Raw genomic sequence first — 26,764 nt, forward strand, 5'->3', positions numbered from 1 at the left:
CAGTATCCATGCAAAGCCCACCGAGAGGCCAGTGGCTCCTGCATGGTCCCCCCCCATCTCCTTGACGTGTCCCAGCAGTGGGTGTGGAGGGCAAAACACTCTGTAATTTCCACCTCCTGGATTTCCTGTGGCCGTAGCCATCAGCACTTTCCCTAAAATAAAGTGGGACCTGAGATAAGCCAGATAGCAGGGCTCCGGAGGGACTGTCCTGAGCATGGATTTAGCTCACACTTCTTTAAGTGGGCGTCCAGGTTTGGGACTTCACACCTCTCATAGGCGGAGAGGAACCGGGTGGATTTGCTGATAATTTGCTGCCAATTTCCGCAGCCACGGAAGGAAGGAGCGTGGGGAATGGGGGAGAGCCCCATGGGAAGGGGGTGCAGACAGGGCATTTCCTTGCACATGCTCTCACTCCCTGGGCAGCAGATAGGGGCTCACGGGGAGCTGGGTACCAGGATGAGCGGTGTCTCGGCCCCTGGCAAAGAGGGGAAGCCCCTGTGTCAGACCTGCGGTGATGGCATGGCCAGTGCTGCGGGCTGTAGGGAGAGGGGTATTTTGTGCTCCTTACTTTTCATCCCCCCCCCCCCGTTTAACTCGCTGCCTGCCTCAGCTGCTCCCCAGCACTTATCCAGGGATACCCCATGAGAAGGGGGACGAGACGGCCAGCAGAGACACGCGGTGCCGGGGTTTGCACCAGCATCTGGTTTTGCACTCAGAGCTGATGGGGGATCGGAGCCCGGGTGGCCAAATGAACTGGGGCTGGAAAGAGGGGAGCAGCCCACGTCGGCCGCAAGAACAACCCCCCCTCCCCGCCTCCCCCGGCCCCGGGCTCGGGAGGCGGCTGGGGGCCGCGGTGGCCATCACTAGCCACGGCCGGGCCGGGCCCTGCGTGTCCCCAGGACACCCCGGGGCCGGGGAGGGGGCTCCGCTGCCGGGTGCGGGCAGGTCAATTTTTCTGCAAACCGCCCGGTTTCACCCTCCCGCCGCCGGCCGGACACCCCGCGCCCGCCACCTAACGGCCACCGCCGGTGGTGCCCCGCCGCTGCCGGGCACCGGGACCGGGCACCGGGGCCGGGCCGGGGCAGGGTCCCCTCCCCTGCACCCCGCGGCACCGAGCGGCTCCTCGCTTGCACCCCCGGACACCCCCGTCCCTTTACTCAGCCGGTCGCCACCTCCCCCCTCCCCCTTCTGCTCGGTGCCACCTGCGATGCGGGACCCCCCCCCCCCCCCCGCCGCCACCCGGGGCACCAACCCCCCCGCTGCCACCGATCCCCCCCCCCCCGCGCTGCCACCCGTGGACGCGGTGGCCCGGCGGAGTGGGCGCAGCCCTCCCCTGCCCTCCCCCCGCAGGCAGCCTCGGCAGCTCCCCCCGCTCCTTCCAGCTTTTTTGGCAGAGGCGCGCCCGGATTGGAGAGAGCGGCGAGGGAGAGGAATTCAAAAAAAAAAAAAAAAAGGGGGGGGGGGAAGGAAAAAAAAACCCAAAAAACCAAACCCAAGCAGCCAGCCCAATCGGCTGGAGAGGCTTGTGTGTGTTTGCCCTTTCCTCATGACGTAGTGTCCTGTGCCTCTCTCCCCCCTTCTCCCTCTCCTTTTCCCCTCCCTCCTTCCAACCCCCCCTCCCCTTCCCCTCGCATCCTTGGAAGCAACAATTAAGCAGCTCTGGGATAAAACACACTGCCTGCGGGAGCACGGGGGCATTGCTTCAAGAGATGGCAAGGCGGGCAGCTGCACCCCTCCTTCCCGGAGTCCTCCTCCTCTTCTCCATCCTCCCGGCTTCTCAGCAAGGAGGTAAGGAAAGAAAAGGCTCCTTCCCCTTAGCCCCGGGCAGCGCTTTTCCCCGGCTCTGCAGGGACCCCTCCACGGCCACAGGGGCTCGGCTGCTGCCCCCTCCTCCCCCGGGCATCCCCCCGGTTGCGTGTCCCCGAGCAGGGACAGGCAGCCCTCCCTGACCCGCCTTGGGGACATCCCCGAGGGTGGGAGGGCAGCCCCCCTGGGTGCTGCCTCCCCGGAGGGCTCTTTGCCCCCCAACCCGATGGGCGACGTGTGCCCGGGATGTCACCGAGGGCAGTGACACGGGACAGTCTGGGCATGGCACCGCTGCGCCAAGCACTTGTCCGGGACGGGACAGGGGGGGTGCGAGGTGCTGCATGCTGGCGAGGGGCTCGGGGACACGCGAGGCTCAGGGACACGCAGGCAGGTCACAGGGCAGGGCAGCCAAGGGTGGCCGCCAAGCTCCCATGGGACTTATAAGCGCAAGGGACCGGGGGAGCTGGCACCCGTCACCCTCCCCCGGTGCCCTGGCGGTGTGAGCCGGAGGGGCAGCGGGGACGGGGGGCGTGCGGGTGTGCATCCCGCATTCCATGTGCGCAAGCTGCTGCGCAGTGTGTGGCCGCGACCCAGCCTGCGGGGCTGGTGCAGCTGCAGAGCGGCTCGACCCGCCCGAATTGCAGGCTCTGGGTGCCTGGGGTGGCCCCCGCACCGTCTTCCTTGCGCTCATCTCACCAGCGTCGGGTCCGTCCACCAGTGGATGGCATGGGTCACGGCTTGCTGGCTGGTCCCTGGCCGAGCAGCGGCAGGGGGTGCGTGACGCCCCAGCACACGCACGCACCCGTGCAGCAAACCTGCTGCCGGGATGGGGAGGCGAACGCCAGCGCAGTGGTGCGCGTCCCATGGTGCCGCGTGACGAAGCCGGAGCCACCAGAGCAGCAGGTGCCTGCCCGCCGGATGGCTCGCGTCTCGTGGTCAGGCCACGAGCGTGCACAGAGGTGGGGAGAGCAGCTCCGAGCACAGATTTATAGCCCGCTGCAGTGGCTTAAGTGAGCAAAGGTCTGCGAGGTGGGGACGGCGTGGTCAGGGATGGGACAGCCACCTCTGGAGAGCCAGGCGGTGGTCGCCCCGTGTGGTGCCATGGAGAGTGTGCAATGGGCAGAGCCACCATCAGGGATGGGGTTGGTGCCAGAGCTGGTGGGGTCGGTGCCAGAGCCGTCGCATGAGGCTTCTCGGCCAGAGAGGACCAAGGACCAGAGGAGGGGAGAGGGCAGGATCCTGCAGGCAGGGGAGGGCAGTGCCAGGGCTGTGTGTGGCACCAGGCAGCTGCAGGCTGGGGCACCCCTCGCCCAGGGCAGAGCCCTCGGGGCTCTGCAGCCAGCAGCTCCATTTGCCAGTGGCCTGCAGCTCCCTGCTCTGCCCTGGTGTAGTGGGCTCCTGGGACCCCGACCATGGACTGGTCTGCCCCAGCTGTGCAGGCAGCACGACCCCAGAGTGGTGTCAAGCCAGGCAGCTGCCCCTAAAGCCACGCCACTGTCAGTGCCTGATCTTGGGTAGCTACAGCTCAGGGTGAAGGTGCTTGATGAGATGCAGCTCAGTCCCGGGCACTCTCGGTGTCCAGGAGTGATGCTCTGCGCTGGCTTGCTGAACCATGGTAGCTTTGCCCTCCAGCTCTCAAGCAGGGGGCAGCTGGGACAGTCTCAGGAGGACTTTGGCCCCCAGGTGAGATCCTGCAGCACTTTCTGAGCAGTTCGGGGCTGTTGGCCCCGCTTCAGTCCCTGGCTCGATCTCCAGGGGTGTTTGCTTGTTTGGGAAGCAGCTCACAGAAGAGGTGGCCCTGGCCCTGGAGATGGTCCCAGTGTTGATGGGGACACCGGAGAATGCTTCCCTGTGGAGGAGTGACCAGTGTTTCTGCAGCCTGGTGTGCTGCGTGGCACCAGGCAGGCTCAGCCACGCTCCTTGCCCTGCCAGCCCTCGGGGACTGAGCTGGGACAGGGGCACAGCAAGTGGCACGGTGTATGTGGGGTGCACCCAAGCTGGAGAGGGCTCAGGGCAACATCCTCCAGCACCCACTGCAAGTGCAGCTCCAAAGCAGCCTGGCAGGAAAGGGACCCTTAAGAGATCCCAGGGTCAATGGGGGAAAAGGGGGAGCCCCCCAGCACACACAGACTGTCCCCCTCAGCGCAGTGCCAAGGGGCTGAGCCCTGGGCTTACAGCAGCTGGCGGTACTCGGGAAGCTCCCCGCAGCGGGTCAGGATCAGCCCGAGGGAGCAGAGTTGTACTGGGCATCTGCACGGCCGGATCCAGGCCGCTGCGTGGGGAAGCTGCTGTATGGTTCCCTAAAAGGTGCCAAGTGTAGCGTGTCCCAGCGTTTGGAGTGGGGCATCTGTCCCTCAGTGCCTCCATCCATCCCCCAGTGCTTCCCATGCCAGAGCACAGGGGATCCCCCCCGGAGTGACCCTGGGGGGTCCCAGCCCTGCAGGCTCTGGGACCACAGGGGCAGCTCGGGTGGGTGCAGAGAGGCTGGCACTGGGTGTGCTGGCATCCTAGCCTGGGTACCGTGGAGACCCTCCGAGGACATCCAGAGTCCCCAGGATGCCCCAGAGCCAGCAGTGCCAGTTGTGGGGCTGGGATGGCATCTCCCCTTCCCAGCTGGGTACCTCCCTGAGGCACCAGCCTGCTGGGACTGCTCCCTCTGCAAACAACTCGCAGGGTGCAGCTTGTCTGCCAGCGCTCCGAAAGCTGAAGCCTCGGGGGGGGGTGGGTGGGTGGGGGCTGGAGAGGAGCCAGGCTCTCGACAGCAGCCCCCTCTGCTCCCCCCCCAAGCTGCTACCAGCAAGCTCGAGCCCGGATGCAGTGCAGCTTCAAAGTTGCTTGGAGACTGCGTGTTTCCAAAACTGATTCTCCCAAGAAAAAGAAAACAGCAGTGTGAGGGAAGAGGGGAAATATCTGTGGCGGTTACATGCTGAGCCTTCTCCAGGAGCGGTCACCCATGGGCGCCGGGAGGGTGGCGAGGTATGAGGTTTGCCTGCCTGGTGAGGGTGTGAGCTTGTGTCTCGGTCTTGAAAGCTGTTGAATAGAGAAAACATCTGTATTTCTGGCGTGTAAAGAAAGCTGCTAGCAGTGGTGCAGGTAGAAATGGTGCAGATGATATAGTCGTCAATCTGAAATAGCACAGGTAATGGAATAGTGCGGATATTGCAAATAGTGACCTGTGGTACAGAGCTATGGAAGAAAAAGTCCAGTTTCTATCAACAAGGCTCCACACCAGGTCCTGAGCACCTCCAGGGGTCAAACCCTACCAGAGCTGCGGCTGCACATGTGGGTGCAAATTCTCCTGCCCCTGGCTTGAGAAGACATCCCCGGGCTGGGTGCTGGGGTGCTGGGGGCCAGCCCCATGCTCTGCAGGCTTACAGCCAGCCCCAGCCCAGGAGACAAGCTGGGAGATAGAAGAAACCCCCCTTCCTGGAGTCCCAGCAGGTTTGGACCAGGGGCAGAGGCAGCACAGAGCTCCTTTAGTGCTGGGAGGCTGGTGACTCAGTTTCCCCTTCCCCAATGTGCCAAGGGACTGTGGGATGAAGAGGCCAAAGCAGGTCACGCTGCACTGGGGAGCAGCAGACCCTGAGCTGGTCTATGGGCTCCTGCCTCCACAGCTGGAAGGACAGGGCTGGGGAAGGACAGAGACTGGCTGGACGTTGCCAGTCCTCCCCCTGGTGCAGCCTCAGGGAGCCCACGGTGTAGCTGGTGCTGAGTGCGTGGGCTGCTGTCAGCACCTGAGCCGTGGTGGTGTTGCCGATGGGTGGGACTGGTGATGCTGGGGTGAATTTGGCTGCTCGAGGCTGGTCCTCAGCCGGAGAGCAGAGTGGGTCAGAGACCCCCGTGCCCCCTGGCAGTGCCCACACCAGGGAGCAGACCCTGAGCTGGGCTATGGGCACTGCCTCCCCACCGGGACGAGCCCGGCTCTGCCAGCACCAAGGCAGCTCGTAGAAGAGCTTCAAGAGAAGTAAAGAGCTGGCCATGTTTGGCAGCAGAGCTGGTCAGGGAGAGCAGCAAGGGGGGAGCAGCCTCCTGCAATGCTTGTGAGCAAAAGCATCAGCTCCCCAAAGCCACATGGCTTTCCTACCCCAGCCATCCTGCTGCCCCATGGCTACCCAGGCTTCTGCCAGGACTTGCTGACCCCCTCCACCTCCTGATCTGGGCATGGAGATGGTTGATGAACTGGCACATCCCCTGTAATCCTCCAAAAAGGTGCAGACCTGCCACGAGGCACTGGGCTGAGCACAGCACCTTGGCCCTGGGATGGTCTCTGGGGCATGCCTGGGGAGGGGGCAGCGACAGTGGCACCGCGGTGGGACCCCCCTGCCAGGGTCTGCAGCGCCCAGGAGAGTGACAATGATGAAGGGCCGAGTATGGCAGCCGTGACTGTGGGCAGGTGTCACCTGGACCTTTCTGGGGTCCCCACGCACCCCAGGAAGGCTGTGAGCCATCCTGCTGTGTCCCACCCCCCTGGGGTCTCTGTCAGGCAGCGCTGGCACAGGAGGATAGAGGGGTAGGGGAGCTCAGCCCGGGTCTCTGGGGTGCCCAGCATTACCCAGCACCAGGGACCTTGCCTAGCCACGAGGGGCTAAGGCTGGGGGGCACCACAGGGCCCTCCTGCTTGGTGGGGGACTGTCACTGGCCCCGGGCATGGAGGTCCCCGGCCGGATCCTGGCTGTCCTGCCACCTCTCGTTCCTAGCAGTGGTGGGGCGTCCCCTCCTAGCAGGGCGGGTGGGGGAGGACAGGCAATGTGCAGACACTTGGAGTTGGTTTGGAAACAGGCAAGAGGTTGGGATTTGTTTTTCCAAGCTGGGGGGGGGGGGTGTGGGAGGGTGGGAGGGGAATGTGCCGGGAAAAGGAGCCACTTCGTAAACCCCTGGCCGGCAGCCGGGCCAGGCTGTGCTGTGCCAGAGGGGTGAGCCGGCCGGCTGGAGCGATGACTGAGCACTTGTCCCCTCCACTCCAAGGGACATCAGCTGCTCCAGGGCCAGATTTGGCCCCTGCTCCCCGCAGGGCCATGGGAGGTGGTTTTGGGGGGGCACAGGGCTGAGCCTGGCTCTTTGGGATCGCTGGGGCACGTGGGGCCTGTGTGATGGGTCCTGGCATGGGTTCTCCGCCTGCGTGTGCATCCCGATGGGTTTGTGGGTGTGTGTCCTGCTGGTGCGTGTGTCCCAACACCTCCTGTGCACGTACAGCCTGACACCCCTCTCGCACACGTGTGTGTCCTGACACATGTGTGGGTGCATCCTGTTGCCCAGACTCTCTGTGTGGCTGGGCTGGGGGTCCATCCCAGCTGCCCTCGGTGGTGGGGGACACACGTGAGCAGGGCCCAGGGGACACCCTCATCCCTGCCATGTTGCAGCGGGCAGCTGTTGGGGTGAAGTGGGGCGCTATGGGGCACAGCGAGGGGGGACCCCCAGAGTTTGCATCACATCTGAAATGGAGATGTGCAGCACAATGTGCCCCCCACCGTGGCGTGCCAGCTCTGCCACCTGCCTGGCACCTGCCTGCGCTGGCTCCCCTCCCCAGCCCATGGGCACCATGCTGCCTGCGATGGCGTTGCCAGGGCTGTGCCACTGCATGCACCCAGCTCCTGGGGATGTTGGGTCCCCTCCGCCCTGGCCGGGGTGCTGGAGAAGCCACTGCAGCCTTGGAGTAGGACAGCAGGTCCTCAGGTCCCAGCCATGCCACCACAGGGTCCCCAGTGCTCGTCCACCCTGAACTCCAGCCCCTCTCCTCAGAGCAGGCAGGAGAGCTGGGTGCAGCTTGCCACAGGGGTGCTGGCCAGGCAACCCCCAAATCCTCCTGCCAGCCTCCCTGCAAGCCCTGCCAGCCATCCTGCAAATCTCACTGCAAACCCTGTGGCAACACCCCCAGTGCCAAAAACATGCTCCAGCCAAAAGCGGAGCATCCCTCTGCATTGCAACCTCCTTGTGCTGCCAAGCCACCTGCAAGCCTCCACCCCATCCACGGCCCTGATGGAGCACGGGGGACCACCCAGGGGATGGCTGCCTGGGTGTCTGCAGGAGACAGACCTTTGTCAGTGTCCAAACCAGCCAAAAAACATTGCTGTGGTGTCTGAGCGCAACCTCTGAGCGTGAGCTCCAGACGCCCTGGAAAGCGGCGGGACCTGGGCGCTTATCTCAGCTTGGCAGAGATGGGCAGAGGGACACAGGTGGTTTTGCTGGGTCTCAGCACTGTCCCCCCAGTCCAACATCCCAGTCCTGCTGGCAGCTCAGCAGGCAGGGCGAAGCAGGGCAGGCAGCGTGGGCGTGGGGCAGCCACAGCCAATCGTGCTTAGGCTTGGCTGGGACCAGCGTGGGCTGTGGGGATGAACTGGGACAGCTTCACCCCTCCATGCATGACCGTGCCTGGATCTGTCCCCCCAGACCCGCGTGAAGCTAGTGGCGATGGAGACGGCACTGGCTGTGGTGTGGGACAGGTTTTGGGAAGCAGAGCTGGACACCAGCCAGCCCTGCTCCGTGCCAGCCCTGTGTCCCTCCCTCCCTCCCATGCAGGACCAAGTCCTGCTAACACCTCCACCAAGATACCCTCCCTGGCTCCCGGCTGGGGCACCTCCAAGCCCCATCACCACTGTCGCACCGCAGAAACTGAGGTGTGCAAGGAAAGTCAGGGACATGCCCTTGCCCCCTTGCCCCGGGGCTCTGCATCCCACCCCCTCTGCAGGGAGCAGCTCCATGTCCCAGGAGGTGCCCCCCACCCTGATCTGCCAGGGTGGGATCAGTTGGATCCCTGTGGGGATTTTAATGAGGGTCTCTTCTCTTGCAGGGGTCCCTGGTGCTATCCCAGGAGGGGGAGTTCCAGGAGCAGGCTTTTTCCCAGGTAAAGGGGTCCAGGCAGTGTTGGGGGGGCATCACCCTGCTTGCAGGGATGGGGTAGGTGCCTGGGGGGTCCCCGGCTGCCTCTGAGCCAGCATGGAGGGCTGGGGACCTGTCATCTGGGATCAGGGGACATGGGGACACCCTGTCTGGCTGCTCAGCCCTGGGTGGCTGCCCCAGCACCACCCCCATGGGGACAGGACAGGGTGGCAGTGCCATGCTTACACTGAGGGTCACTAGCCCAGGGCTGGCACCTACACCCTACCCAGCCCTGGCCACGGGAGGTGCTCAGAGGTCACAGCCTGTCCCCAGTGTTTCAGCCAAAAGCCTGGGGACATCTCAGGGGGATGCCCCATCCCCTTGCACCCTTGTCACCCTCTCTGCCTCCCCATGGACCCCCGAGAGCCTGGCGTGGGTGGGTAGGTGGTGGGTGCTCATAGGGATGGGTGCTAAGACTGTGCCATTGGTTGCAGGTGCTGGGGTTGGAGGTTTGGGAGCAGGTGAGTGCTGGGATCCCTTTGCCCAGGGTGTGCAGGGACAGGGAGGGGGGCAGCACGCCCGGCAGAGCTGCCTTGTGGTGGGCAGCGGGGTCTGCCATGAGGCTGTCCCTGTCCCGCACGGTGTCCCCGCCTTGGGGGATGCTCAGAGGAAGGATGGCTCTCACCCCTCTCCACGTGCTCTCCCCTAGGACTCGGGGCTGGAGCAAAACCTCTCAAACCAGGTAAGGCTTTCCTTGGCTCTCTCACCATCTTCAGCCATGCCAGTGGCCAGGATATTTCCTGACTTCTGTTGCCCTCATGTTTCACCCATGTGGCCAAGGCTCCCCCCTATCCTGGGCTCCCCCATGGCCAAGGCACGCAGCCGCCAGCACTTTCCACCCTGCCCTGCCACGCTAACCCCTGCCAAGACCCCATAGCCACAAGGGAGCCTTCCTCCCTCATCCGCTGCTTCGGCACACTGCCATCTCCCCTCCAGCCCCCACAGACCACCCTTTTGGGGTGCCTGCTGCCTGCAAACCTGTGCCAGAGCTGCTTGGGAAGATGCAAAGGTCGCTCAGCCCTGCCGGGAGCCAGTGGCCACGGGAAGCTGGCAGCACCTTCGTCTGCTTGCATTCATGGCCAAGTAGCTTTTGCTGGGGCTCCTGCAGCCTGTGCTGGGGTTTGTCTGGCCTAGAAATGACAGGGCGAGAGGGGGCATCACCGGGAGAGAGATGAGATCCTGGCAGGAGGATGCACAGCCCGAGGGCACCGAGCCTGGGGCACGGCTGGGAGGTGCCGGGGCAGCAGGGACCGAATGTGCAGGGGACAAATCTGCTGCCAACAGAGATGCCTGGTGCCCGTCGAGGCCCAGGAAGAGCTGCTCTTTTAGGCGGAGACCCAGGTCTCCCCTCCCTGCCCACCCCAGGAGCACCCACTGCACCCAAGGGCAGGGGCACGCTGCGCTCCACCGGCCCCCTGCGCCGGCTCGTCTGCACGGCGGGAGCGCCAGCCCGAGGTGGGGGCCGGCAACCTCCGTTTACTCAGATTTCAGCTCGTGGAAAGAAAAACAAGGCCCTTTATTTCCGCGTAATTAAAACCAAACGCGGTGCAGCCGCGAAGCCCCAGCCGGAGTGGTGTCCGCGCCCTGAGCCAAAGGCAGTGGAATTTGCGCCTGGAGGGAGCGAGGGCTGATTAGCCCCAGATGTTGGAAGGCAGCGCTGGCCGGAGCCGGAGGGACTCATTCCTCAGCCATAAACATTTCGGCTCCGTCCCCTCGTGGCCTGGTGGGGTGGGGGGCGGGTGAGGAAGAAGGGGACGGGATGGGGAACCTGGATGCTGGTGGGCACGTTTGTCACCCATCCCTGTGCCCACCCCCACGGCATGCTCCTGTCCCACGGGGACGGAGCAAGTGGAACGCTCTTGCTCCTCTAGCCCCGGCGGTACCCCCGCTACCTCACCCCACTTTTCTTTCCAGGGGTCGGAGGCCTCGGGGGACTCGGCCCACTTGGCCTGCAGCCAGGTGAGCACAGACCACCGGCCGCCCCCACTCCGGACCGACCCCAGAGACCCACCTTGGGGACAGCACATGGCTCATCCCCATCGGGTGCTCTCCGTAGCCTGCCTGGTGGGTTCCATCCAGGCCGGGCACCCTTCCCAGACTCGAGGGACTGGCAGCCACCCACAGGCAGCCAGCCCTGTGGTCCCCCAACATCATGACATCAACCATGGCTGGGTGACCGCAAGCAGGAATAGGCGAGGAGGGACCTGGGGTCCCCACGGGGTCTGCAGCAGAGGGACAGTGCCTGCACGTGGCTGGCCAGCCCGCCTGGGGCCACAGGGGACCCCCGCAGGGTGCCCCAGGTGGTGGTGGCGCAGCTGGAGACAGGCGGAACGTGGATGGGAGCAGGTAGTTGGGGGGATGCAGGGAGAAGCCAGCGCAGGACAGGGCATTGCCTGCTAACCACCGCCTCGCCCAGCCTAACGCCAGCCCCCGGCACTGCCGCGCAGCCTCCCGCAGCTCACCACCCCCCTGCGCCCACCGTGGCCGGCGCGGAGGGCAGGACACCTTCTTGCCGGCCACTTTTTGGGGACGTTCACGCTGGTTATTCTCCTCCCCGCAGGTGCTGCAGGTCTCTTCCCTGGAGGCGCCTACCCCGGGGGTGTCTTCCCAGGTGCTCCCTCTGCCGCTGCGCTCAAGGCTGCTGCAAAAGCTGGTGAGTGCTGGGGGTGTCCGATGCGATGCTGGGCCAGGCAACGGTGCCAGGCAAGGCAACGCTGGGGCTCGGGCAGCCCCTGGGGACTCCTGGTGTCCCCTGGGAGCCTGGGTCAGGAGAGTTTTCCCCATGGAGCTGGGGGGCTGCAAGCGGGAGGTGCTGCTCTCGCGGGGATCCCCGCCAATTCGGACGGCCCCCGGCACATCTTGGTGTGCTGGGAAGGGGGCATTGGCCAAACCTGAGCCCCCAGGAGCAGAGACCACTGAGCTGCCTGGTCCCTGTGCCCAGGTCTGGGGGACCCATCCCTGGTACTGCCTCAGGGTGTCCCCTTTGCCCCCCAAGAGCTATCCTGAGCTTGTCCCTTTCTTCCGCACCGCCCCAGCCACCTATAGCCCAGTGATGGCATCTCACACTGGTACACTCCTCTTCCCAATGCCCCCAGGCGCTGGCATTGGTGGCATGGGTGGAGTTGGTGGTCCCGGTGGGCTTGGGGTCTCCGCAGGTAGAAAATACTCCTTGTCCCCAGCATAGCCAAGCCCAGGGCAGACGTGTCCCCGTGCCTGCCAGGGTGGGCAGGAGCCGGTGCCCGGGGCTCAGGGGGTCTCTGCTGCCTGCAGGTGCGGTGGTGCCGGGCGGGGTGCAGCCCGGGGTTGGTGCGGCAGGGAAACCCCCCAAAGTACCAGGTAGGTGCACGGCCCCAAAGCCTGGGGCCGGGGCGGGGAACGGCTCCGGCTGGGCGCTCATCCCTGCCTTTCTCTTGCCCGGCAGGCGCTGGGATTCCTGGAGTTTTCCCGGGTGGCGTGCTTCCTGGCGCAGGTGAGCTGGGGGTGTCCGCCCCACCGGCAGCACCCTGAGCCCTGAGGGTGTCCCCACCCGGCCAGCTGCACTCCAACCTCCAAAGGGGTCCCCACCCTACCAGCAGCACCCCGACCTCTGTGGGGTTCCCCACCCAGTGCCAGAACCCCGGTTTGAGTCGATAGCCTTGTGGCCCTGGGCATTTTAGCACCTCTGCCCGGCAGAAGGCTGCCTGCAACCCCGTGCTGCTTGCCTGCCTAACCCCCTGCCTGTCCCGTCGCTGCTGCTTGCAGTTTCCAAACCCTTTCACTGGGGCCATAGTGACATTTCCACCGTGCCAAAGACGGGGGGACGCGGCGTCTCCAGGGGTCTCATGCCAAGCTCTGCGGGAGCAGGCTGCATCAGCACCAGGAGAGGAGCTGGCACAGACCACGTCAGGGCCAGCTTGCCCAGCCAAAGGCGGCGTGGGAAGGAGGGGGAGGAGGTGGCAGGGGGAGAGGAATTCCTCACTGCAAAGTAATTTGGAGGAGGAAAACTTGTGAAAACAAGATGTTTCGACATTGTCAGAAGGAGAAGTGTGTTGCTGGTCAGGAATGTCTTTTCCATGTCTGAAAACACGTGAGTTATAATGAAAGACATTTGTAAAAGGGGAAAAAAACCAAGCCAAAAACCCCCCCCCGAAACCACAAACCCAACCCAAATGACTGCAAGGCCAAAGCACTGCCTGTTGGCCCTGGAGGGTTGGGGCTCAATGGGCAGGACCCCTGCTCCCGCTCCCTAAAGAGCCCCAGCTTGCATGAAGCCACTGCACATCACCACGGCAGAGAGCAATGCCCGGGCTTGGCTATACCGTGATGTGGGCTGGTGCTTTGCTGTTACTTGTGGGACCCACTCGTGGGTGCCATGCACCCCGCAGGCACCCCAAGTTCCTCTGTGGGCAGCCTGCCCCTCCCCAAAGCACAGGCAGCCCCAGGGCTGGAGCAAACCCTTCACTGGTAGCTCTGCCCAGGGGGTGCGGTGTGGCTGGCACAGGGGGGGCCCAGCAAGTCCCCGGGGGATGAAGGTACCCTGTCCCAGGGTACAAGGGTTAGTGCTGAGCCAGAGATGGGTGACAAGGATTTGGGGGCTGGGTGCAGGGGTCTTGGGTACCAGCAACACCACGATGCCCCACTGTGGTCACCTGGCCCCTCTGGTCTCTGCTGTAGGTGTCCGCTTCCCTGGCGTAGGGGTGCTACCCGGAGTACCCACTGGTGCTGGAGTCAAGCCGAAAGGTCCAGGTAGGTCACTTCAGTCCCCTGGAGACACTGGGGTGGAGGGTGGGTCCTGGGCTGGCTCCAGCTCTGCCCTCATCTCCATCTTGCTGGGGCTGGCTCCAGCCCATCCTTTGGGGTCACAGCCCCACAGGGCACGTGGGTGAGCGAAGCCGACCTCTGGCTGAGCCCACGCAGACTAGTTTGGACCCCAAGGACGAGCCCCAAGGCTCACGCGGGTGCCTTTGTGTTTCTGCCTAGGAGCAGGAGCCTTCGCAGGAATCCCTGGTGAGTGTCCCGTCTCTCTCGCCCATCCTTCTCTTCCTTCCCAAGCCTGTTCATCACAGCCACGGCCTCCCCATGCCAGAAGATGCCTCAGGGCTCCCCAAGCCACCCGCTCTCCTCTCTCGGGGTGCCCCGCGGCACTCCCCTCTCGCAAGGACTGGCGGCAGCCTGGGCGCGGGCTCCAGGTGAGAGTCTGCTGTTGGCTTTGCAGGACTGGGAGGTTTTGGAGGTCAGCAGCCCGGTGTCCCTCTGGGGTATCCCATCAAAGCTCCTAAGCTCCCAGGTAAGCTGTCACAGCCAACAGGGCTAGGGGTGAAGGACCCCCAGCGCTGCCAGGAGAAGGACCCGCCATTCCCCAGGGCTGAACTGTGGTGCCCCCGGGTCCCCTGGACCTGGCAGTGCCAGTGCTGGCCCTGGGACAGCAGGACAAAGTAAGGGGCGCGGGGCAGGTGAGTCCAGCAGCAGCCCTGCCTAGCACAGCCTCGCGGGCAACTGCCTGGATGCTGCTGCTGGTCTTGCCCCCAGCCCGTGAGGATGCTGTGCCTCTTCGGCTGTTGTAAGGTAGGAAAGAGCATGTTCTGGGGACATGCTTTGGGCCAGGCCACCCCAGGCTATCCCTGCCAGCTCCTCCTGGCACAAGGCATAGCCTCTGCAGGGACTGTCTGCTTTCTGTGGCTCCTGGGGTTGTGCTGGGCATCGCTGGGCATTCACCTGGGCTCAAGGAGCTCTAGCCAAGGCCCCCAACAGCAGGCAGGTGGTAGGGATGAAGCTCCACGCAGGTCTCCCTCCCCACTGCCCACCCAAATGAGGCTCAGCCCCAGGCCAGGGAAGCCTGGGGGTTCTCAAGACCCCTTTCCCAGGATGGGCTGCTGTGGGGACCTCCATCTCCCAGTCCTGTGCCAGGTGCCAGCTCTGCCCTGTTCCCAGCCAGCCATGCCCACGCAGGGACGGTGGCAGGACAGGCAGCGCCAGGCAGCGGGTACCAGGTTCTGTGCCCTCCGAGGGCCATGCTGCCAGCTTACTGGTCCCAGGAGCATCCCTGAGGAGGAGGGCAGCCGGATCTGGGCAGGGACTCGCACCCCTGGAGCGCTGGGGAGCAAGTAGATCCCTGGGCATTTTCCCACTCGCCGAAACAAGTTGCTGCGGGCAGGAAAGCCTTGGCGGGGGAGCCCACCCCGGGGAGCAGGTCCCACTCCGGCACAGGCGCCAGCCCCAGCAGCTCTGCCAGCTTCCCCCCACTGGGGCCCGTCACCGCAAGCGGCGGCAGAAATACTTGGCCCGCTCCGGCTTCCTCCCGCGGAGGCAGAGTTACGCTCGTTAGGGTGACTCGGCCCTGCCGCCATCGGATACCGTCTGGCCTCCTGGCTGCAGCCCGGCCCCAGACCGCCTTTCATGGGGTGCCCGGCGCAGAGAGCAAACCGCCGGCACGTGGCGCGGCCGTGGCTGGCTCCATCCCGCAGCGGCCCCACCAGTGGCCCGCAGCCCGGACGGGACGCCGCTGCCGGCTGACCCACTTTATGGGGAGACTTCGTTAAATAAATCAGGGGAGGACACCCATGCCCTTGGCCAGGGAGCCCCATCAGTGCATCATGACCCTCTCGGGGACCAGCGGGACAGTGGTGGTGTCCCCAGGTGTGGTTTCAGCTGCTGGGTGCTGCCTGGCACCCCGATCCTTTCCGGAGCGCTGGGGGATGCTAGTTGTCACTTCTGAGGGCTTTGGGCTGGCAGCACGGGGACACACCGGGCTGGCTGTCGAGGCTCTCGCTTTGATGCTGTGGATGGGCCCGGGGGCTGCCACACATCCCTGCATCCCCTGCGCTGTGTGCCAGCTGCAGTAGGTCCAGGTCGAGAGGGGACAAGGGAACAGCGGGGAAAGTAACATTTTCAGTGGAAAGTCTCCTTTTTGGATTATTTGCTCCAAATGCCCTAGCCCGCTCCTGCTCTGTACTGTTCCTGCTCAGGAGGCGGCCCTGGGGCCACCCCGCTCTCTGGGGGCTCAGCCTGAAGCTGTGCCTGAAATCAGGGTCCCACCTGATGCTGTGGGGATGGGGACTGCTCCCCAGTGGCCCAGCCGCACCGGGGTGTCATCGGTCTGTGCGAAGCCCTTTCCAGGCCAACCAGTGTCCCCATCGGCTCTGAGCCCCCCAGCAGTGCTGGTGGCATCCACCGCGCCGGTGCAGGATGGATGCGCACAGCCCCAGGGCAGGGGCTGCTCTCGCATCCAACTCGGGGTGGCGGGGAGCTGGGCTTGGACCCAGCAAAACCCTTGGAGAGCCAAGGGCTTGGAGTCTTGACCCTTAGTGTCACCTCCATGTGTGTCACCCAGTGCCAGACCCTTCCGCAGCTTTGGGCTGAGTGAGGCGCTGATGAGGTGCCCTGGCTTGGGCAAGGGGGGTCCCCAAGGTGGAGGACACCCAGGCCACCGCAGCCTGGAAAGCCTCAGCCTTCCAGCAACGCCGTGCTGGCGTGGGACACGATGGGACAGCCTGGCAGGGTGGAGACAAATCTGGTCCCCACATGCTGGCTGGTGGGAGGGGACGGTGTACTGCGCTCAAGGAGATGCTTTGCCATGAGCAATCCCGTCCTGGCTGCAGGCAGCCTCATCCCCACCCTGCCCGCCACCCCCTCCGGCAGGAAGGCTTGTTGTGCGAGACACCCTCCACCCTACGCGCCACTCGAGGTGTCCCCAGCAGGGATGTGGCAGCCCATCACCCCTCCTCAGGCCACTGCCAGCAGTGATGGGAGCCCAGCGCTGCTGGCTCCCGAGCACATGGTTCCTGCCGAGTCACAGGCATCGCCGCTCCGTCCTGAGCGGTGGGATCCTGCTCTTTCGCAAGGAGACATTTCCCTGGCTGTGATGTTCCTGCTTGTAATCCCTCCCCATCCCTTTGCGCCAACCTCCTAATGAGGTCACATTTCAGCAGAGGCTCCCAAGCCCTGATTCCAATTAAAACCTTTCATTTGGAGCTGGCCGTGGCATGGCCAGCCGGGTACAGCTCTCGCCGCGGGGCTCCCAGGGGACCCCCCGCTGTAGTGGGGTCATGGGAGGCTCCTGCAAAACCAGCTTTGGGCACCACAGCCCTCGGTGCAGGGCTGAGAGTGGGTGGCTCTTTCTGGAGCCGCGGCTTCCAAGGTGATGGAGAAGAGTATCTCCTGGCCCAGCTCCATCGCAGGGGGTTGTATGCCAGAGGATTTACTATCCCGGTGGAAGGAGCCCGGAGGGCTGGTGCCGCACAGCCGGCTGGCAGAGAGGGGCTACACCGCGGGGCAGAGGGGGCACGGCCACCGGCAGCCAGGTGCTAACCCGCCACCTTCTCTCCTCTCCAGGTGGCTATGGATTGCCCTACAGCACTGGTAAGCTGCCCTACGGTGAGTGCTCGTAGCCCTCGCTCCGCGGTCGTAGCTCCTCACGGCTCCGCCGGCTGCCGCTGTGGCCTCGTGGCCACTGACCCTCAGGGCGGTGTGAGGGGCATCCCGCCCCCAGGGTGAGGTGGTCCCTCGGGGGACCCGTGCCTTTTCCTGCCGTGATGCCTCTGGACCCAGCTGGGAGCAAGCCAGCTCTCTTGGCATCCCGCACGGCGGGGCCGGGAGCCGTTAATCCGCAGGCATGCTGTGACACCGGTAGCGGTCGGCTGGCTGTCTGGCTCTCTGCTAGGACGTGTCCGGAGCCGTGGCCAGCTCCAGGCAGGGATGTTTGAACTGGCACCTCAACTCGGGGGGAGCTGGCTCTGGAATCCCACCCGCATCCCCCGACGCTGGTGGGGGGAGAACCTCTGGGCCGAAGGAGCTGCTGCATCTGCCTCGCCCCCCCTTCCTAGGGCCAGTGCCTGACCTGGCTTTGCCTTTCTGTTTGTGATTGCAGGCTTCGGGCCCGGCGGGATAGGAGCCGGCATCGGGGTAGGAGGAAAGGCAGGGTACCCCACTGGGACAGGTATGCTCCCTTCCTGGGCAGCCCCAGGGTGGGGGACTGGCACAGGCGTGGCAGGGGGACCGGGCACCCCGGTCACTTTGCCGGCCCTTGGATGGGGTGTTGGGCACTGCCCGGCTGTCTGGTGGCCCCAGGGTGACAGCGTCGCCCCAGGGACAGCCTGGAGGGGTGCATCGTTTCCCAAAGGAGAGGGGGGTGGATGCTGACAGGAGGGGCTGGTCCCCAGGGTCATTGCGGGATGGGGGGAGCTGAGGTGGGAATGGTCTTGGGACCTCAGCGGCTCCCCATGTCCTTCCCCAGGAGTTGGAGCACAGGCGGCAGCAGCGAAAGCAGCAGCGAAATATGGTGAGCCCCCCTCTGTGGGCACATCCACCGGCCATCTCCCCAGCGGGGCAACTCTGCCTCCCTCCCTCCCAGGCTGGGGGGGATGCTGGGTGTCCCTGCATCACCGAGCTGACGGTCCCCTTCTCCTCTGTGGCAGGAGCCGGTGTCCTGCCCGGGGCTGGTGTCGTCCCGGGAGTTGGCGGAGTGGTACCCGGCGTCGGCGTTGTCCCAGGAGTCGGAGGTGAGGCGATGGCGGGGCTTGGCCCTGGGGCTGGGGGAGGGTTGCCTCCCCCCATCCCACACCCCTGACTCTCTCCCGCTACCCCGGCAGTTGGAGGGCCGGCAGCAGCGGCGGCAGCGGCAAAGGCAGCGGCGAAGGCAGGTTTTGGTGAGTTGCCTGCTGTCTCGGACGGATGCAGCAGCTGCCTGCGGGGTCGGGCTCACTCTCCGGTCACGGAAGAGCCGTGCATTGGAGCAGGGCTGCGTGACTTCACTGCTTGCCCCGCCGCCCCCTGCCCCATCTCCTGGGGTGCTCTCCCAGCCCCAGAACCCTGCCCCGGCTCCAGCAGCTGCTTGCCAGAGCTTGGGGCAAAGTGAAGCCACTCTGCTGAGCCAGCAGCTTTTGCGGGTGGAAAGCAACAAGGTGCAAAACCTTCCCCAGGGCTGCAGAGGGGCTTTACCCCCTTGGGGGCAGCTTCCAGCAGCCTTTTGGGAGAGCTGGGCTTTGGCGTAGCAAAGCCTGGTTTGCAAAAAGCAGCTTTTTCGACGGTGGCAAGCTCGCAATGCAATAGCCCAACAAGGGGCAGTAGGTCCCCATCATGCATGGTTTCTCCATAAGAGATGTGGTTTTGCTGTGCCAGGCTCCGGCAAGGTGTCCAGGGAGACGGTGTCTGTAACGAGCTGTCATTCGTTAGCAGAGGGATGCGCTTGGTGATGCAGATCTCGTGTTCGCTGCTCCCCTCGTTGACTGTTTTGCGGGAGAAAAGCGAGTAGCAAACAACTGCTCATTAGAGCATCCAGAGGAAACACGTCAGCCTCAGGAGCAGCTGGGATTTACAACTACAGCCTTGGGGAACCTTCGGGGTCCCCAAGCTCCTGGGTGGTTGGGTGGGCTCCAGACCCCTGGGTTGGATGCAGGGAGCTGGAAATCTCAATTCTGGGCACATCCCAGGTCGCCTGAGCAGCTGGTTTGGGAGATGTGGAGAGCCTACCACAAAGCCAGGTGCCTCGGAGCCTCCCATGACACCAGGGGAGACCGTGTCCCCACCAGTGTCACGGGGTGTTTTGGGGGGGGGTCCTGACTGCTCTGCTTCCCTCCAGGTCCAGGCCTTGTGCCTGGGGTTGGCGGCGTCCCAGGCCTCGTGCCCGGCGTTGGTGGTGTCCCCGGCTTGGTGCCCGGCGTCGGAGGTGTCCCCGGGGTGGCAGGTGACTGTTCCCAGGAGCCCCGTCCCCACCACCTGGCTCTGCGGGGGGCATGGGGGCTGGTGGCTGAGGGTTCCTCTCTCCTTTATCTCCAGGAGTTGGGACGCCGGCAGCAGCAGCAAAGGCAGCAGCAAAGGCAGCTAAGTACGGTACGTGCCGTGCAGTGCAAGGAGCTCCCCAGCAGCTCCCCGGGTACCCCTGCTGACCCTCTCCTCCCAGGGCACTCAGGGTACCCCCAGACAGGCGCGTCTCCCCTGGGGATCACTCCTGATGGCTCATTACGGGGAAGCATCCAGGGATGGGTTGTGCCCAGTCCAGCTCCCAGCCGCTGCGTCCGGCTTGGCTTCATCCCCAGGGCAGGACCTTCTCCCTCTCGGGTTTCTGCAGGCTGCTTCATGGAGGTGAACTGATGAGACTGAGCTCGTGTCTTTAGACCTTTTCTGAATTCTTGGGTTTTGTACCAAATGCATTTTACCAGCAGCAGACCTGACCCAGGGTCTGGTGCCCACAGGCTCAGCCTCGCTGCCCAGGCAGGCAGAGATCCCTGGCAGTGGGACCCCTGCCCAGGGTCACCGCCTTCCAAAAACCTGGTGGGATCCAGCAAGTGCATCCAACTTGATCTAGCAAGACCCAGGTGCTCAGCAGGCACAACCACCCCCAAGGGAGCTCCAGCAAGGAGGAGCCCAGAGGGGACAAGGGACATGGCCGAGCAGTAGGGAAGCTGGGAGCCCAGGTGCAGAGAGAGGAGGCAGAAGTGGCCCCAAGGCTCCGCACAGGGCTGGGGGATCCATGTGCTGCTCCAAAAGGCAGTGCCAGAGGTTACATGGCCAGGTCCCAGGACCTTCTGCATCATCACTGCAGGGCGCTGGGAGTCCCCTGGGAGCAGCCATGCTCAATGGCAGCTTTCCTTTGAGGGCTAAAGCGTTGCTGGCCAATTCTTACATTCCTCTTCTGCATCATGTAAGAAAAAATCCCACCACGTGCTTGGGGAAGGATGGGATTTAGGGAGAAACTTGGCAATGACAAGTTAAGGGATGTGTGCTCTGTGCTGGGGTGCCAGGCACCTGCCGAGCAGGGGACCATGAGGACAACCCCTCTGGCACTCAGCCCTTCCAGAAGTAACATGATGCTTGTCCCTGTGGCACTAATGAGTCCCAGTGGGTCAAGGCTGTCACTGCCCTGGGCAGCTTCCCAGTCTGGCCAGTGCCCAGGGCACCCAGCCCTTCCAGACAGCTACTGAGGACCGCCAGCCACTTCTCCTCCATGGCCTGTTTGGCTGCAAGTCTTGATGTCCCCATGATGAGGACCATCTGGAGCCCCCTGTGATGATGAGGATCATCATGGTCCCCTGTGCTGGTGACTTCCCAGCCTTTCTTTTACAACAGCAGATTTACCATCTCGCTGGGGCCTCCTGGGAGACATGGGACCAGTCCCTCCCTTGTACCACTGTGCATCTCTCCCGGGACGAGGCAGTGGGGTGCTCTCATCATCACAGCATGACGACGAGAGCAGACCTTTGACAAGGTCCCACCTTTCCACTGTTGCTGCAGCAAGATCTAACTTCTCCACTCTTGTTGCCTGCAGGAGCTGGCATCGGCGTTCCTGGCATTGGTGGTGTCCCTGGTGTCCCCGGTGTTCCCGGTGTCCCTGGTGTTCCCGGTGTCCCTGGTGTCCCTGGTGTCCCCGGTGTCCCCGGTGTCCCTGGTGTCCCCGGCGTGCCTGGCGTGGCTGGAGTTCCTGGTGTGGTGCCCGGTGTTGGAGGTGAGTGTATGGGCTGGCACGAGACAATGGGGTGGTGCTGGCCATGCTGGTCCCCTGACTCTTTTCCTTCTGTCCCCACAGTGGGTGGCCCAGAAGCCGCGGCAGCTGCTGCAAAGGCTGCAGCGAAAGCCGCAGCGTTTGGTGAGTCACCGTCATCCTTTCCCAGGGAGGGAGGAGGGATGCTTGCAAATGGGCAGGGTGGGAGGCACCCCTGGCACTGTGGATGGTGGGGCCATCAGCGGGACCCCTGCCTATGGACCTTGCCTGCTCAGCCACATCCCTGAACCTCTCTGCAGGAGCAGGGCGTGTGCCTGGCGTCGGCGTGCCCGGCGTCGGCGTGCCCGGCGTCGGTGTGCCCGGCGTCGGTGTGCCTGGAGTTGGTGTGCCCGGAGTTGGTGTGCCTGGAGTTGGTGTGCCTGGTGTCGGCGTGCCCGGTCTGGTGCCCGGTGGGGTCGGAGGCATACCAGGTGAGGTGGTGTCTAAGGGATGCTTGGCATGGCCCCAGCACTGCCAGCTGAGGGATGCCGGCATGGCCACCACGGCCCGTCACTGCCCCTCATGCTCCCCTTCTCCCCCAGGAGTTGGAGTTCCAGCGGCTGCCGCTGCTGCCAAAGCAGCTGCCAAAGCAGCAAAGTACGGTAAGCCAGGATCTCTCTGGGGTTATCCCACATGTCCTGTCTCCTGCCACCTCCCCACCCCATGCTGCTCCCCTCGCTGGGCCTGAGCACTGCACAGGGTCCCTGTGGGTTGGGGTGAGGGATGATGTCTCCGCAGGGCTGTATGTGGGATGAGGTGCTGACTGTGTCAGGGAGTGCTCTCCAGAAAGCTGGTCTGCATGGAGGGTCCTATGTTCACCATCCATACGCTTTCTCCTACGTTAGTCCATCCACCCTTCCTTCTACCCACCCATCCACACCACCAGCCAGCCAGCCACCACAATATCCATCCACACCTCCATCCATCTATCCCACCATCCATCTACCCCGCCATCCGTCCAACCACTCCATATCCATCCAGGTATCCATCCGTCCATCCATCTACGTATCCATCTGTCCACCCCAGCCTGCCATGCCTTTTCAGACAGCTCCTTCCACCACCTCTTTTCCTGAGCTGAAGCCCAAATCCTTCCTTCTCTTGCAGGAGCAGGTGCCCTGGCTCCTGGCGTGGGTGGCCTGGCTCCTGGCGTGGGTGCCCTGGCTCCTGGTGTAGGTGCCCTGGCTCCTGGAGTGGGTGCCCTGGCCCCTGGCATTGGAGGTGTCCCAGGTGAGGAGGAGGAAGGCAGGTGGTAATGGCAGCCTGGCTGGTGCAGGGGCAGGTCTGGGGCAGGACAGGCGCGAGGAGGGCCTCGGTGGTCTCCATCAACTCCTGGCCATCCTTTGGGGGATGCAGGCAAGATGGGAGGGATGGGGTCTGCCCAGCGTTGCTGGAGAGGATCCCCCTGGGGACACTGACCCCCCTCTTGCTGTCTCCACTCAGGGGTCGGAGTTCCAGCCGCAGCAGCAAAAGCAGCAGCAAAGGCAGCCAAATTCGGTGAGTCAGCTGGAGAAGCCCATCGCTCGCAGCTCAGCCCACAGCAGGCAGCCCTACCTGCCCAGTGGGCATCTGGGGTCTCCCCATGAAGCCCTGGCATGGCACAGATTGGTCGAGGGGGAGCTGAGGGGCTTCAGGAGTGGGCACCCCATGCCGGCCACATCATCCCACAGGATTATGGGGATCACATGGGGCTCACCCCCATGCTGCCTCACCCCCTCTCTCCACAGGTGCTGGGGTTGGAGGGGTGCCAGGTGCGGTGCCCGGTGTCGCCGGAGTGCCGGGAGTGACGCCCGGCGTTGGTGTTGTGCCCGGGTTGGTGCCGGGCGTGGGGGTACCCGGTCCTGGCATCCTTCCTGGGGCAGGTACGTGCTTCATCACACCCCAGTTGGGGACCCCCTTGGGGACAGCAGTGGCCAGGAATGCTAAAAGCCACCAAGCCACGTGGAGGGGTGGCAGAGGGGGATGCAGGTGGGATGGGGGATGGTGGCACACGGGGGGGGTGTGCAGGGGTGACTGTCCTAACTGCGGTGTCCTCATTTGCTTTACAGGCATCCCTCAAGTAGGGGTGCAGCCTGGTGCTAAACCTCCCAAATTCGGTACGTATCTGCCACTCTGTCCCAGGTCCACCTCACACCCTCCTTGTGTGGGCATTGGGGTGCTGGCCTCACTTCGTGTCCCCTGTGTGGCCCCTGGTGCCCCAGTGGAGGGTGGCCCAGGCGTGGGAGGTGGCATGCTGTCACCTGTGGGTGCAAAGTGCCACCCATGCCCCCTCCCCTGGACTTACTGGGGACATTTTTCTCCTGTTCTGCATTGCCTGCAGCAATGCGTCATGCAGGGGGTGAGCTCCCTCTGGGTCATCTTGCTCTGGGTGCTGTGCAGTGGGCGCCGGGGACACCCAGAATGGGTGTCAGGGCCATCCCGGCGGCTTGAGCACTGGCTGGGAGTGCCCTGAGCTGTGGGTGCTGGGCTGCGGGGGGACAGTTGTTAATGATCTCTCTCTGGCAGGTGTTCCGGGGGTTGGAGTCCCAGGGGTCGGCGGCATCCCAGGTAGGTGCTGGCAGGAGCTGAGCCCAGGCAGCCGGGAAGTGCAGGCAGAGGGATGCTCCCCCAGGGCATGGGTGGAGTAAGGCTGCCCGAGGAAGGATGGGCACACCTGGGGCTTGGCAAGGAGAAGATCAGATGCTACCCTGCTGCCTGTTCCTGCTGGTGCTCATCTGGGGTCCCTGTCATAGGTGGCATTGGAGTCGGTGGCCTCGGAGTCGGCGGCCTTGGAGTTGGTGGGCTTGGTGCTGGTGAGTGATGCTGGCCCCTGGCATCGGGGCTCCCCAGGGCTGGAGTGCAGGGAGCAGAATGGCAGTGCCATGCTGGCAGAGTGCCGAAAAGGAAAGGGGGTGTATGGGATGTGGGGGATGCAGGGTCGCTTTTGTCCCCTCCCCGTCCCACGACACGGTCCCACCCCACACTGTCACCGTGCCCTGTGTCCCATCTTGTGTCTGCTGCCTGCCCTGCTCCTGGGGTGTGATCGGAATGGAATGCCATCACCGAGAAGGTACCAAGGGCCATAGCACCAGCATTGCCCCTGCCATGGGGACAAGGGATGGTACTGTACCATGTCCCCAACATGCAGAGATGCAGGTCCCTGCCTGAAGACCTCTGGGCTCATAGCAGGGTCTGGCTGCAGCCCCAGGGGCAGCGAGCCCCACTGTGGGCTGCACTGATGCCCCTCTCTGACACAGGGATCTTGTATCCAGGAGCTGTTGGGAAACCTCCCAAGCCAGGTAAGGAACAAGGTCTGCTGTGACCGGGGAGGGGCTGGAGGGGTGACCCCCATCCCTGTCCCCACGCTGCCCACCCTCACCAGGGCTCTCCAGTCCTGCAGGTGTTGGTGCTGGGGGGCTGCAGCCAGGTTAGTGCTGCAATTTGGGGCTGGAGTGGGAGTGTGTCCCCTGCCACGCCACGCTTCTCCCCACCCTGCTGCCATCCCCCACTGGGATGCGGGGAGAGCATCCTGAAGCCAGATGGGTGCCATGGCGGGGACAGAGGCTTTTGCAGTGGCTCCTGTCCCTGCAGGGAGCAAGGGTCCCCAGCCAGGGTGTCCCCAGCCAGGCAGGGTTGGGGTGGCACTGCTGTCACAGGCTGTCACTGGCTGTTGCTTTTTCCCCAGGGGTTGGAGTTCCTGGTTTTGGCGTGTCACCGATATTTCCAGGTACCATCCCCAGCTCAGCGCCTCGGCACTCACACAGGGCACGTCTCAGTGCCCATCCGGTTCACAGGGACACGCACGGCCCACGGAGCACGCGGACGTGGCCGCAGCCTGGGGAGGGACCTAGGGGGCTGGGCTGAGCTGGGGGGTGCTCAGCTGGGGGGTGCAGGGCAGAGCAATGTGGGTGCCTGCTGGGTGCTGAGGGCTTCGTTCTCCTTTCAGGTGGAGTCGCCGGCCAGCTGGGATTTGGTGGTAAGTATCCATCCCCCAAGTGGGCCATTTTGGGGGTGGGGGGTGCATATCCCCCCTGCACCCGGCAGGTGAGCAGGGTGGGGGTCCCACTCACCCCACTCTGCTTCCCCCCTGCAGCGAAGCCCCCCAAGACCTTCGGAGGAGCCCTCGGTGCCCTGGGCTTTAGAGGTGAGCACTGCCACCAGGTGACCCCCTCCCCTGCTGGGGCCGGCTCCTGCACCCCCTGCCCTTCTCCCAGCCACCCATCCAGGGGGTCAGGGGGTGCAGGGGGGGGCTCACACTGTATATCCCCCCCCCAGGCGGCGTGGGCTGCGCACAAGGGAAGTACTGCGGGAGGAAGCGGAAGTAACCACTCGCCGTCACCGATGACCTCATGAACTTTGGTGCTACTGCATGGTCCAGAATGTAAATCCCAAGCAAAGCTGAGACACCCCCCCCCCCCAAAACGCCGGATCTCCCCCCCCATCCCAGGGCCATCCCCGGCCCCATGTTCCCAGGAGGGACCCCACACCTCCGGCAGTGCCCGTCCCCCCACCAGCCCCTCTGTCCTGGCAGGGAGCACGGAATAAACTGCGGGGAGCAGCCGTCCCCCTTGGTGCTATCGCTCCTTGCAGGATTTGGGGGGGGGTGTCTTGGGGTGTCACACCCCCCCCAGCCCCAGAGCTGACCCCGTGGGGGGGGGGCAGGATGAGGGGCACCCCACATTGGAGGGAGGGAGGAAGGGAGGGTGGGAAGGGGGTCTCGGCAGCAGGGGGCTGCGCACGGAGGGATGTCCCCGGTGGCCTGGGCCCCCCCGCCAGTCCCCGTGCTCCCCCCGGCCCGGGGGGGCCGTGGGCAGGAGGGCCTCAGTCCCTTCATGTTACTCACTTTGCTATAACTGGGTGGGACGCCCTATACAGAGGGACTCGCTTCCGACAGACTAATAAAGGACAAGTTTTTAAAGGACTCTGGCTCCGTCCTGTGTCCCTGTTCTCCTCCCAGTGGTGGTGGCAGTGACGGGTGGCCTCGCCCAGCAGGTGGCACTGCCCCATGTCTTGTACCCGTAGCTCTGCCCAAACCTGGGGATGTGCCGAGTCCTCGGTCCGGGGATGCCATGCGCCCCACTGCATCATCACAGCCCACGGTGACAGCCCCAGTGATGAGGGGGACCTCCATGTTCTGTCCCACAGTGACAGCCTGTGGGATGGCTGGGATGTCCATGCTCTGTCCCGTGGTGACAGCCTGCGGGATGAGGGGGACATCCATGCCCTGTCCCGTGGTGACAGCCTGCGGGATGAGGGGGACATCCATGCCCTGTCCCGTGGTGACAGCCTGCGGGATGAGGGGGACATCCATGCCCTGTCCCGTGGTGACAGCCTGCAGGATGAGGGGGACATCCATGCCCTATCCCATAGTGACAGCCTGCGGGATGAGGGGGACATCCATGCCCTGTCCCATAGTGACAGCCTGCGGGATGAGGGGGACATCCATGCCCTGTCCCATAGTGACAGCCTGCGGGATGAGGGGGACATCCATGCCCTGTCCCATAGTGACAGCCTGCGGGATGAGGGGGACATCCATGCCCTGTCCCGTGGTGACAGCCTGCAGGATGAGGGGGACATCCATGCCCTATCCCATAGTGACAGCCTGCGGGATGAGGGGGACATCCATGCCCTGTCCCATAGTGACAGCCTGCG

At 64.4% G+C, this 26,764-nt stretch overlaps 1 protein-coding gene across 13 annotated transcripts; it reads left to right on the top strand.

Moving 5' to 3' along the window:
- Positions 1-1,601: 1,601 nt before the first annotated feature.
- Positions 1,602-26,031, top strand: ELN (elastin). Of its 13 annotated transcripts, none has more exons than XM_075032406.1 (33): positions 1,603-1,788; positions 8,594-8,647; positions 9,117-9,143; positions 9,332-9,364; positions 10,597-10,641; positions 11,243-11,335; positions 11,953-12,018; positions 12,104-12,151; positions 13,336-13,407; positions 13,642-13,668; positions 13,877-13,948; positions 16,993-17,034; positions 17,528-17,596; positions 17,894-17,938; positions 18,075-18,158; positions 18,249-18,305; positions 19,238-19,342; positions 19,435-19,488; positions 20,924-21,100; positions 21,182-21,241; positions 21,397-21,567; positions 21,679-21,738; positions 22,241-22,363; positions 22,577-22,630; positions 22,861-22,995; positions 23,182-23,229; positions 23,639-23,680; positions 23,866-23,925; positions 24,370-24,411; positions 24,798-24,839; positions 25,059-25,088; positions 25,206-25,256; positions 25,388-26,031. In XM_075032406.1, the coding sequence occupies exons 1-33, from the start codon at positions 1,710-1,712 to the stop codon at positions 25,435-25,437; spliced, it is 2,217 nt and encodes a 738-aa protein (XP_074888507.1). In that variant the 5' UTR covers positions 1,603-1,709; the 3' UTR covers positions 25,438-26,031. The 13 variants fall into 13 exon arrangements, with proteins under 13 accessions (XP_074888517.1, XP_074888507.1, XP_074888509.1 ...); XM_075032408.1 differs by having other exon boundaries at positions 24,385-24,411; XM_075032407.1 differs by having other exon boundaries at positions 16,993-17,019.
- The last annotated feature ends 733 nt before the right edge of the window (positions 26,032-26,764 follow it).

Source organism: Buteo buteo, chromosome 7 (genome assembly GCF_964188355.1).
Source record: "Buteo buteo chromosome 7, bButBut1.hap1.1, whole genome shotgun sequence".
Classification (NCBI taxonomy): domain Eukaryota; kingdom Metazoa; phylum Chordata; class Aves; order Accipitriformes; family Accipitridae; genus Buteo; species Buteo buteo.

Excerpts from the sequence above, each read along its gene's own strand:
- ELN (XM_075032406.1), top strand. The coding sequence starts at position 1,710 with ATGGCAAGGCGGGCAGCTGCACCCCTCCTTCCCGGAGTCCTCCTCCTC. Across the intron at positions 9,144-9,331 it reads GGTTGGAGGTTTGGGAGCAG|GACTCGGGGCTGGAGCAAAA; the intron begins GTGAGTGCTGGG and ends GCTCTCCCCTAG. Across the intron at positions 18,306-19,237 it reads AGCGGCGAAGGCAGGTTTTG|GTCCAGGCCTTGTGCCTGGG; the intron begins GTGAGTTGCCTG and ends GCTTCCCTCCAG.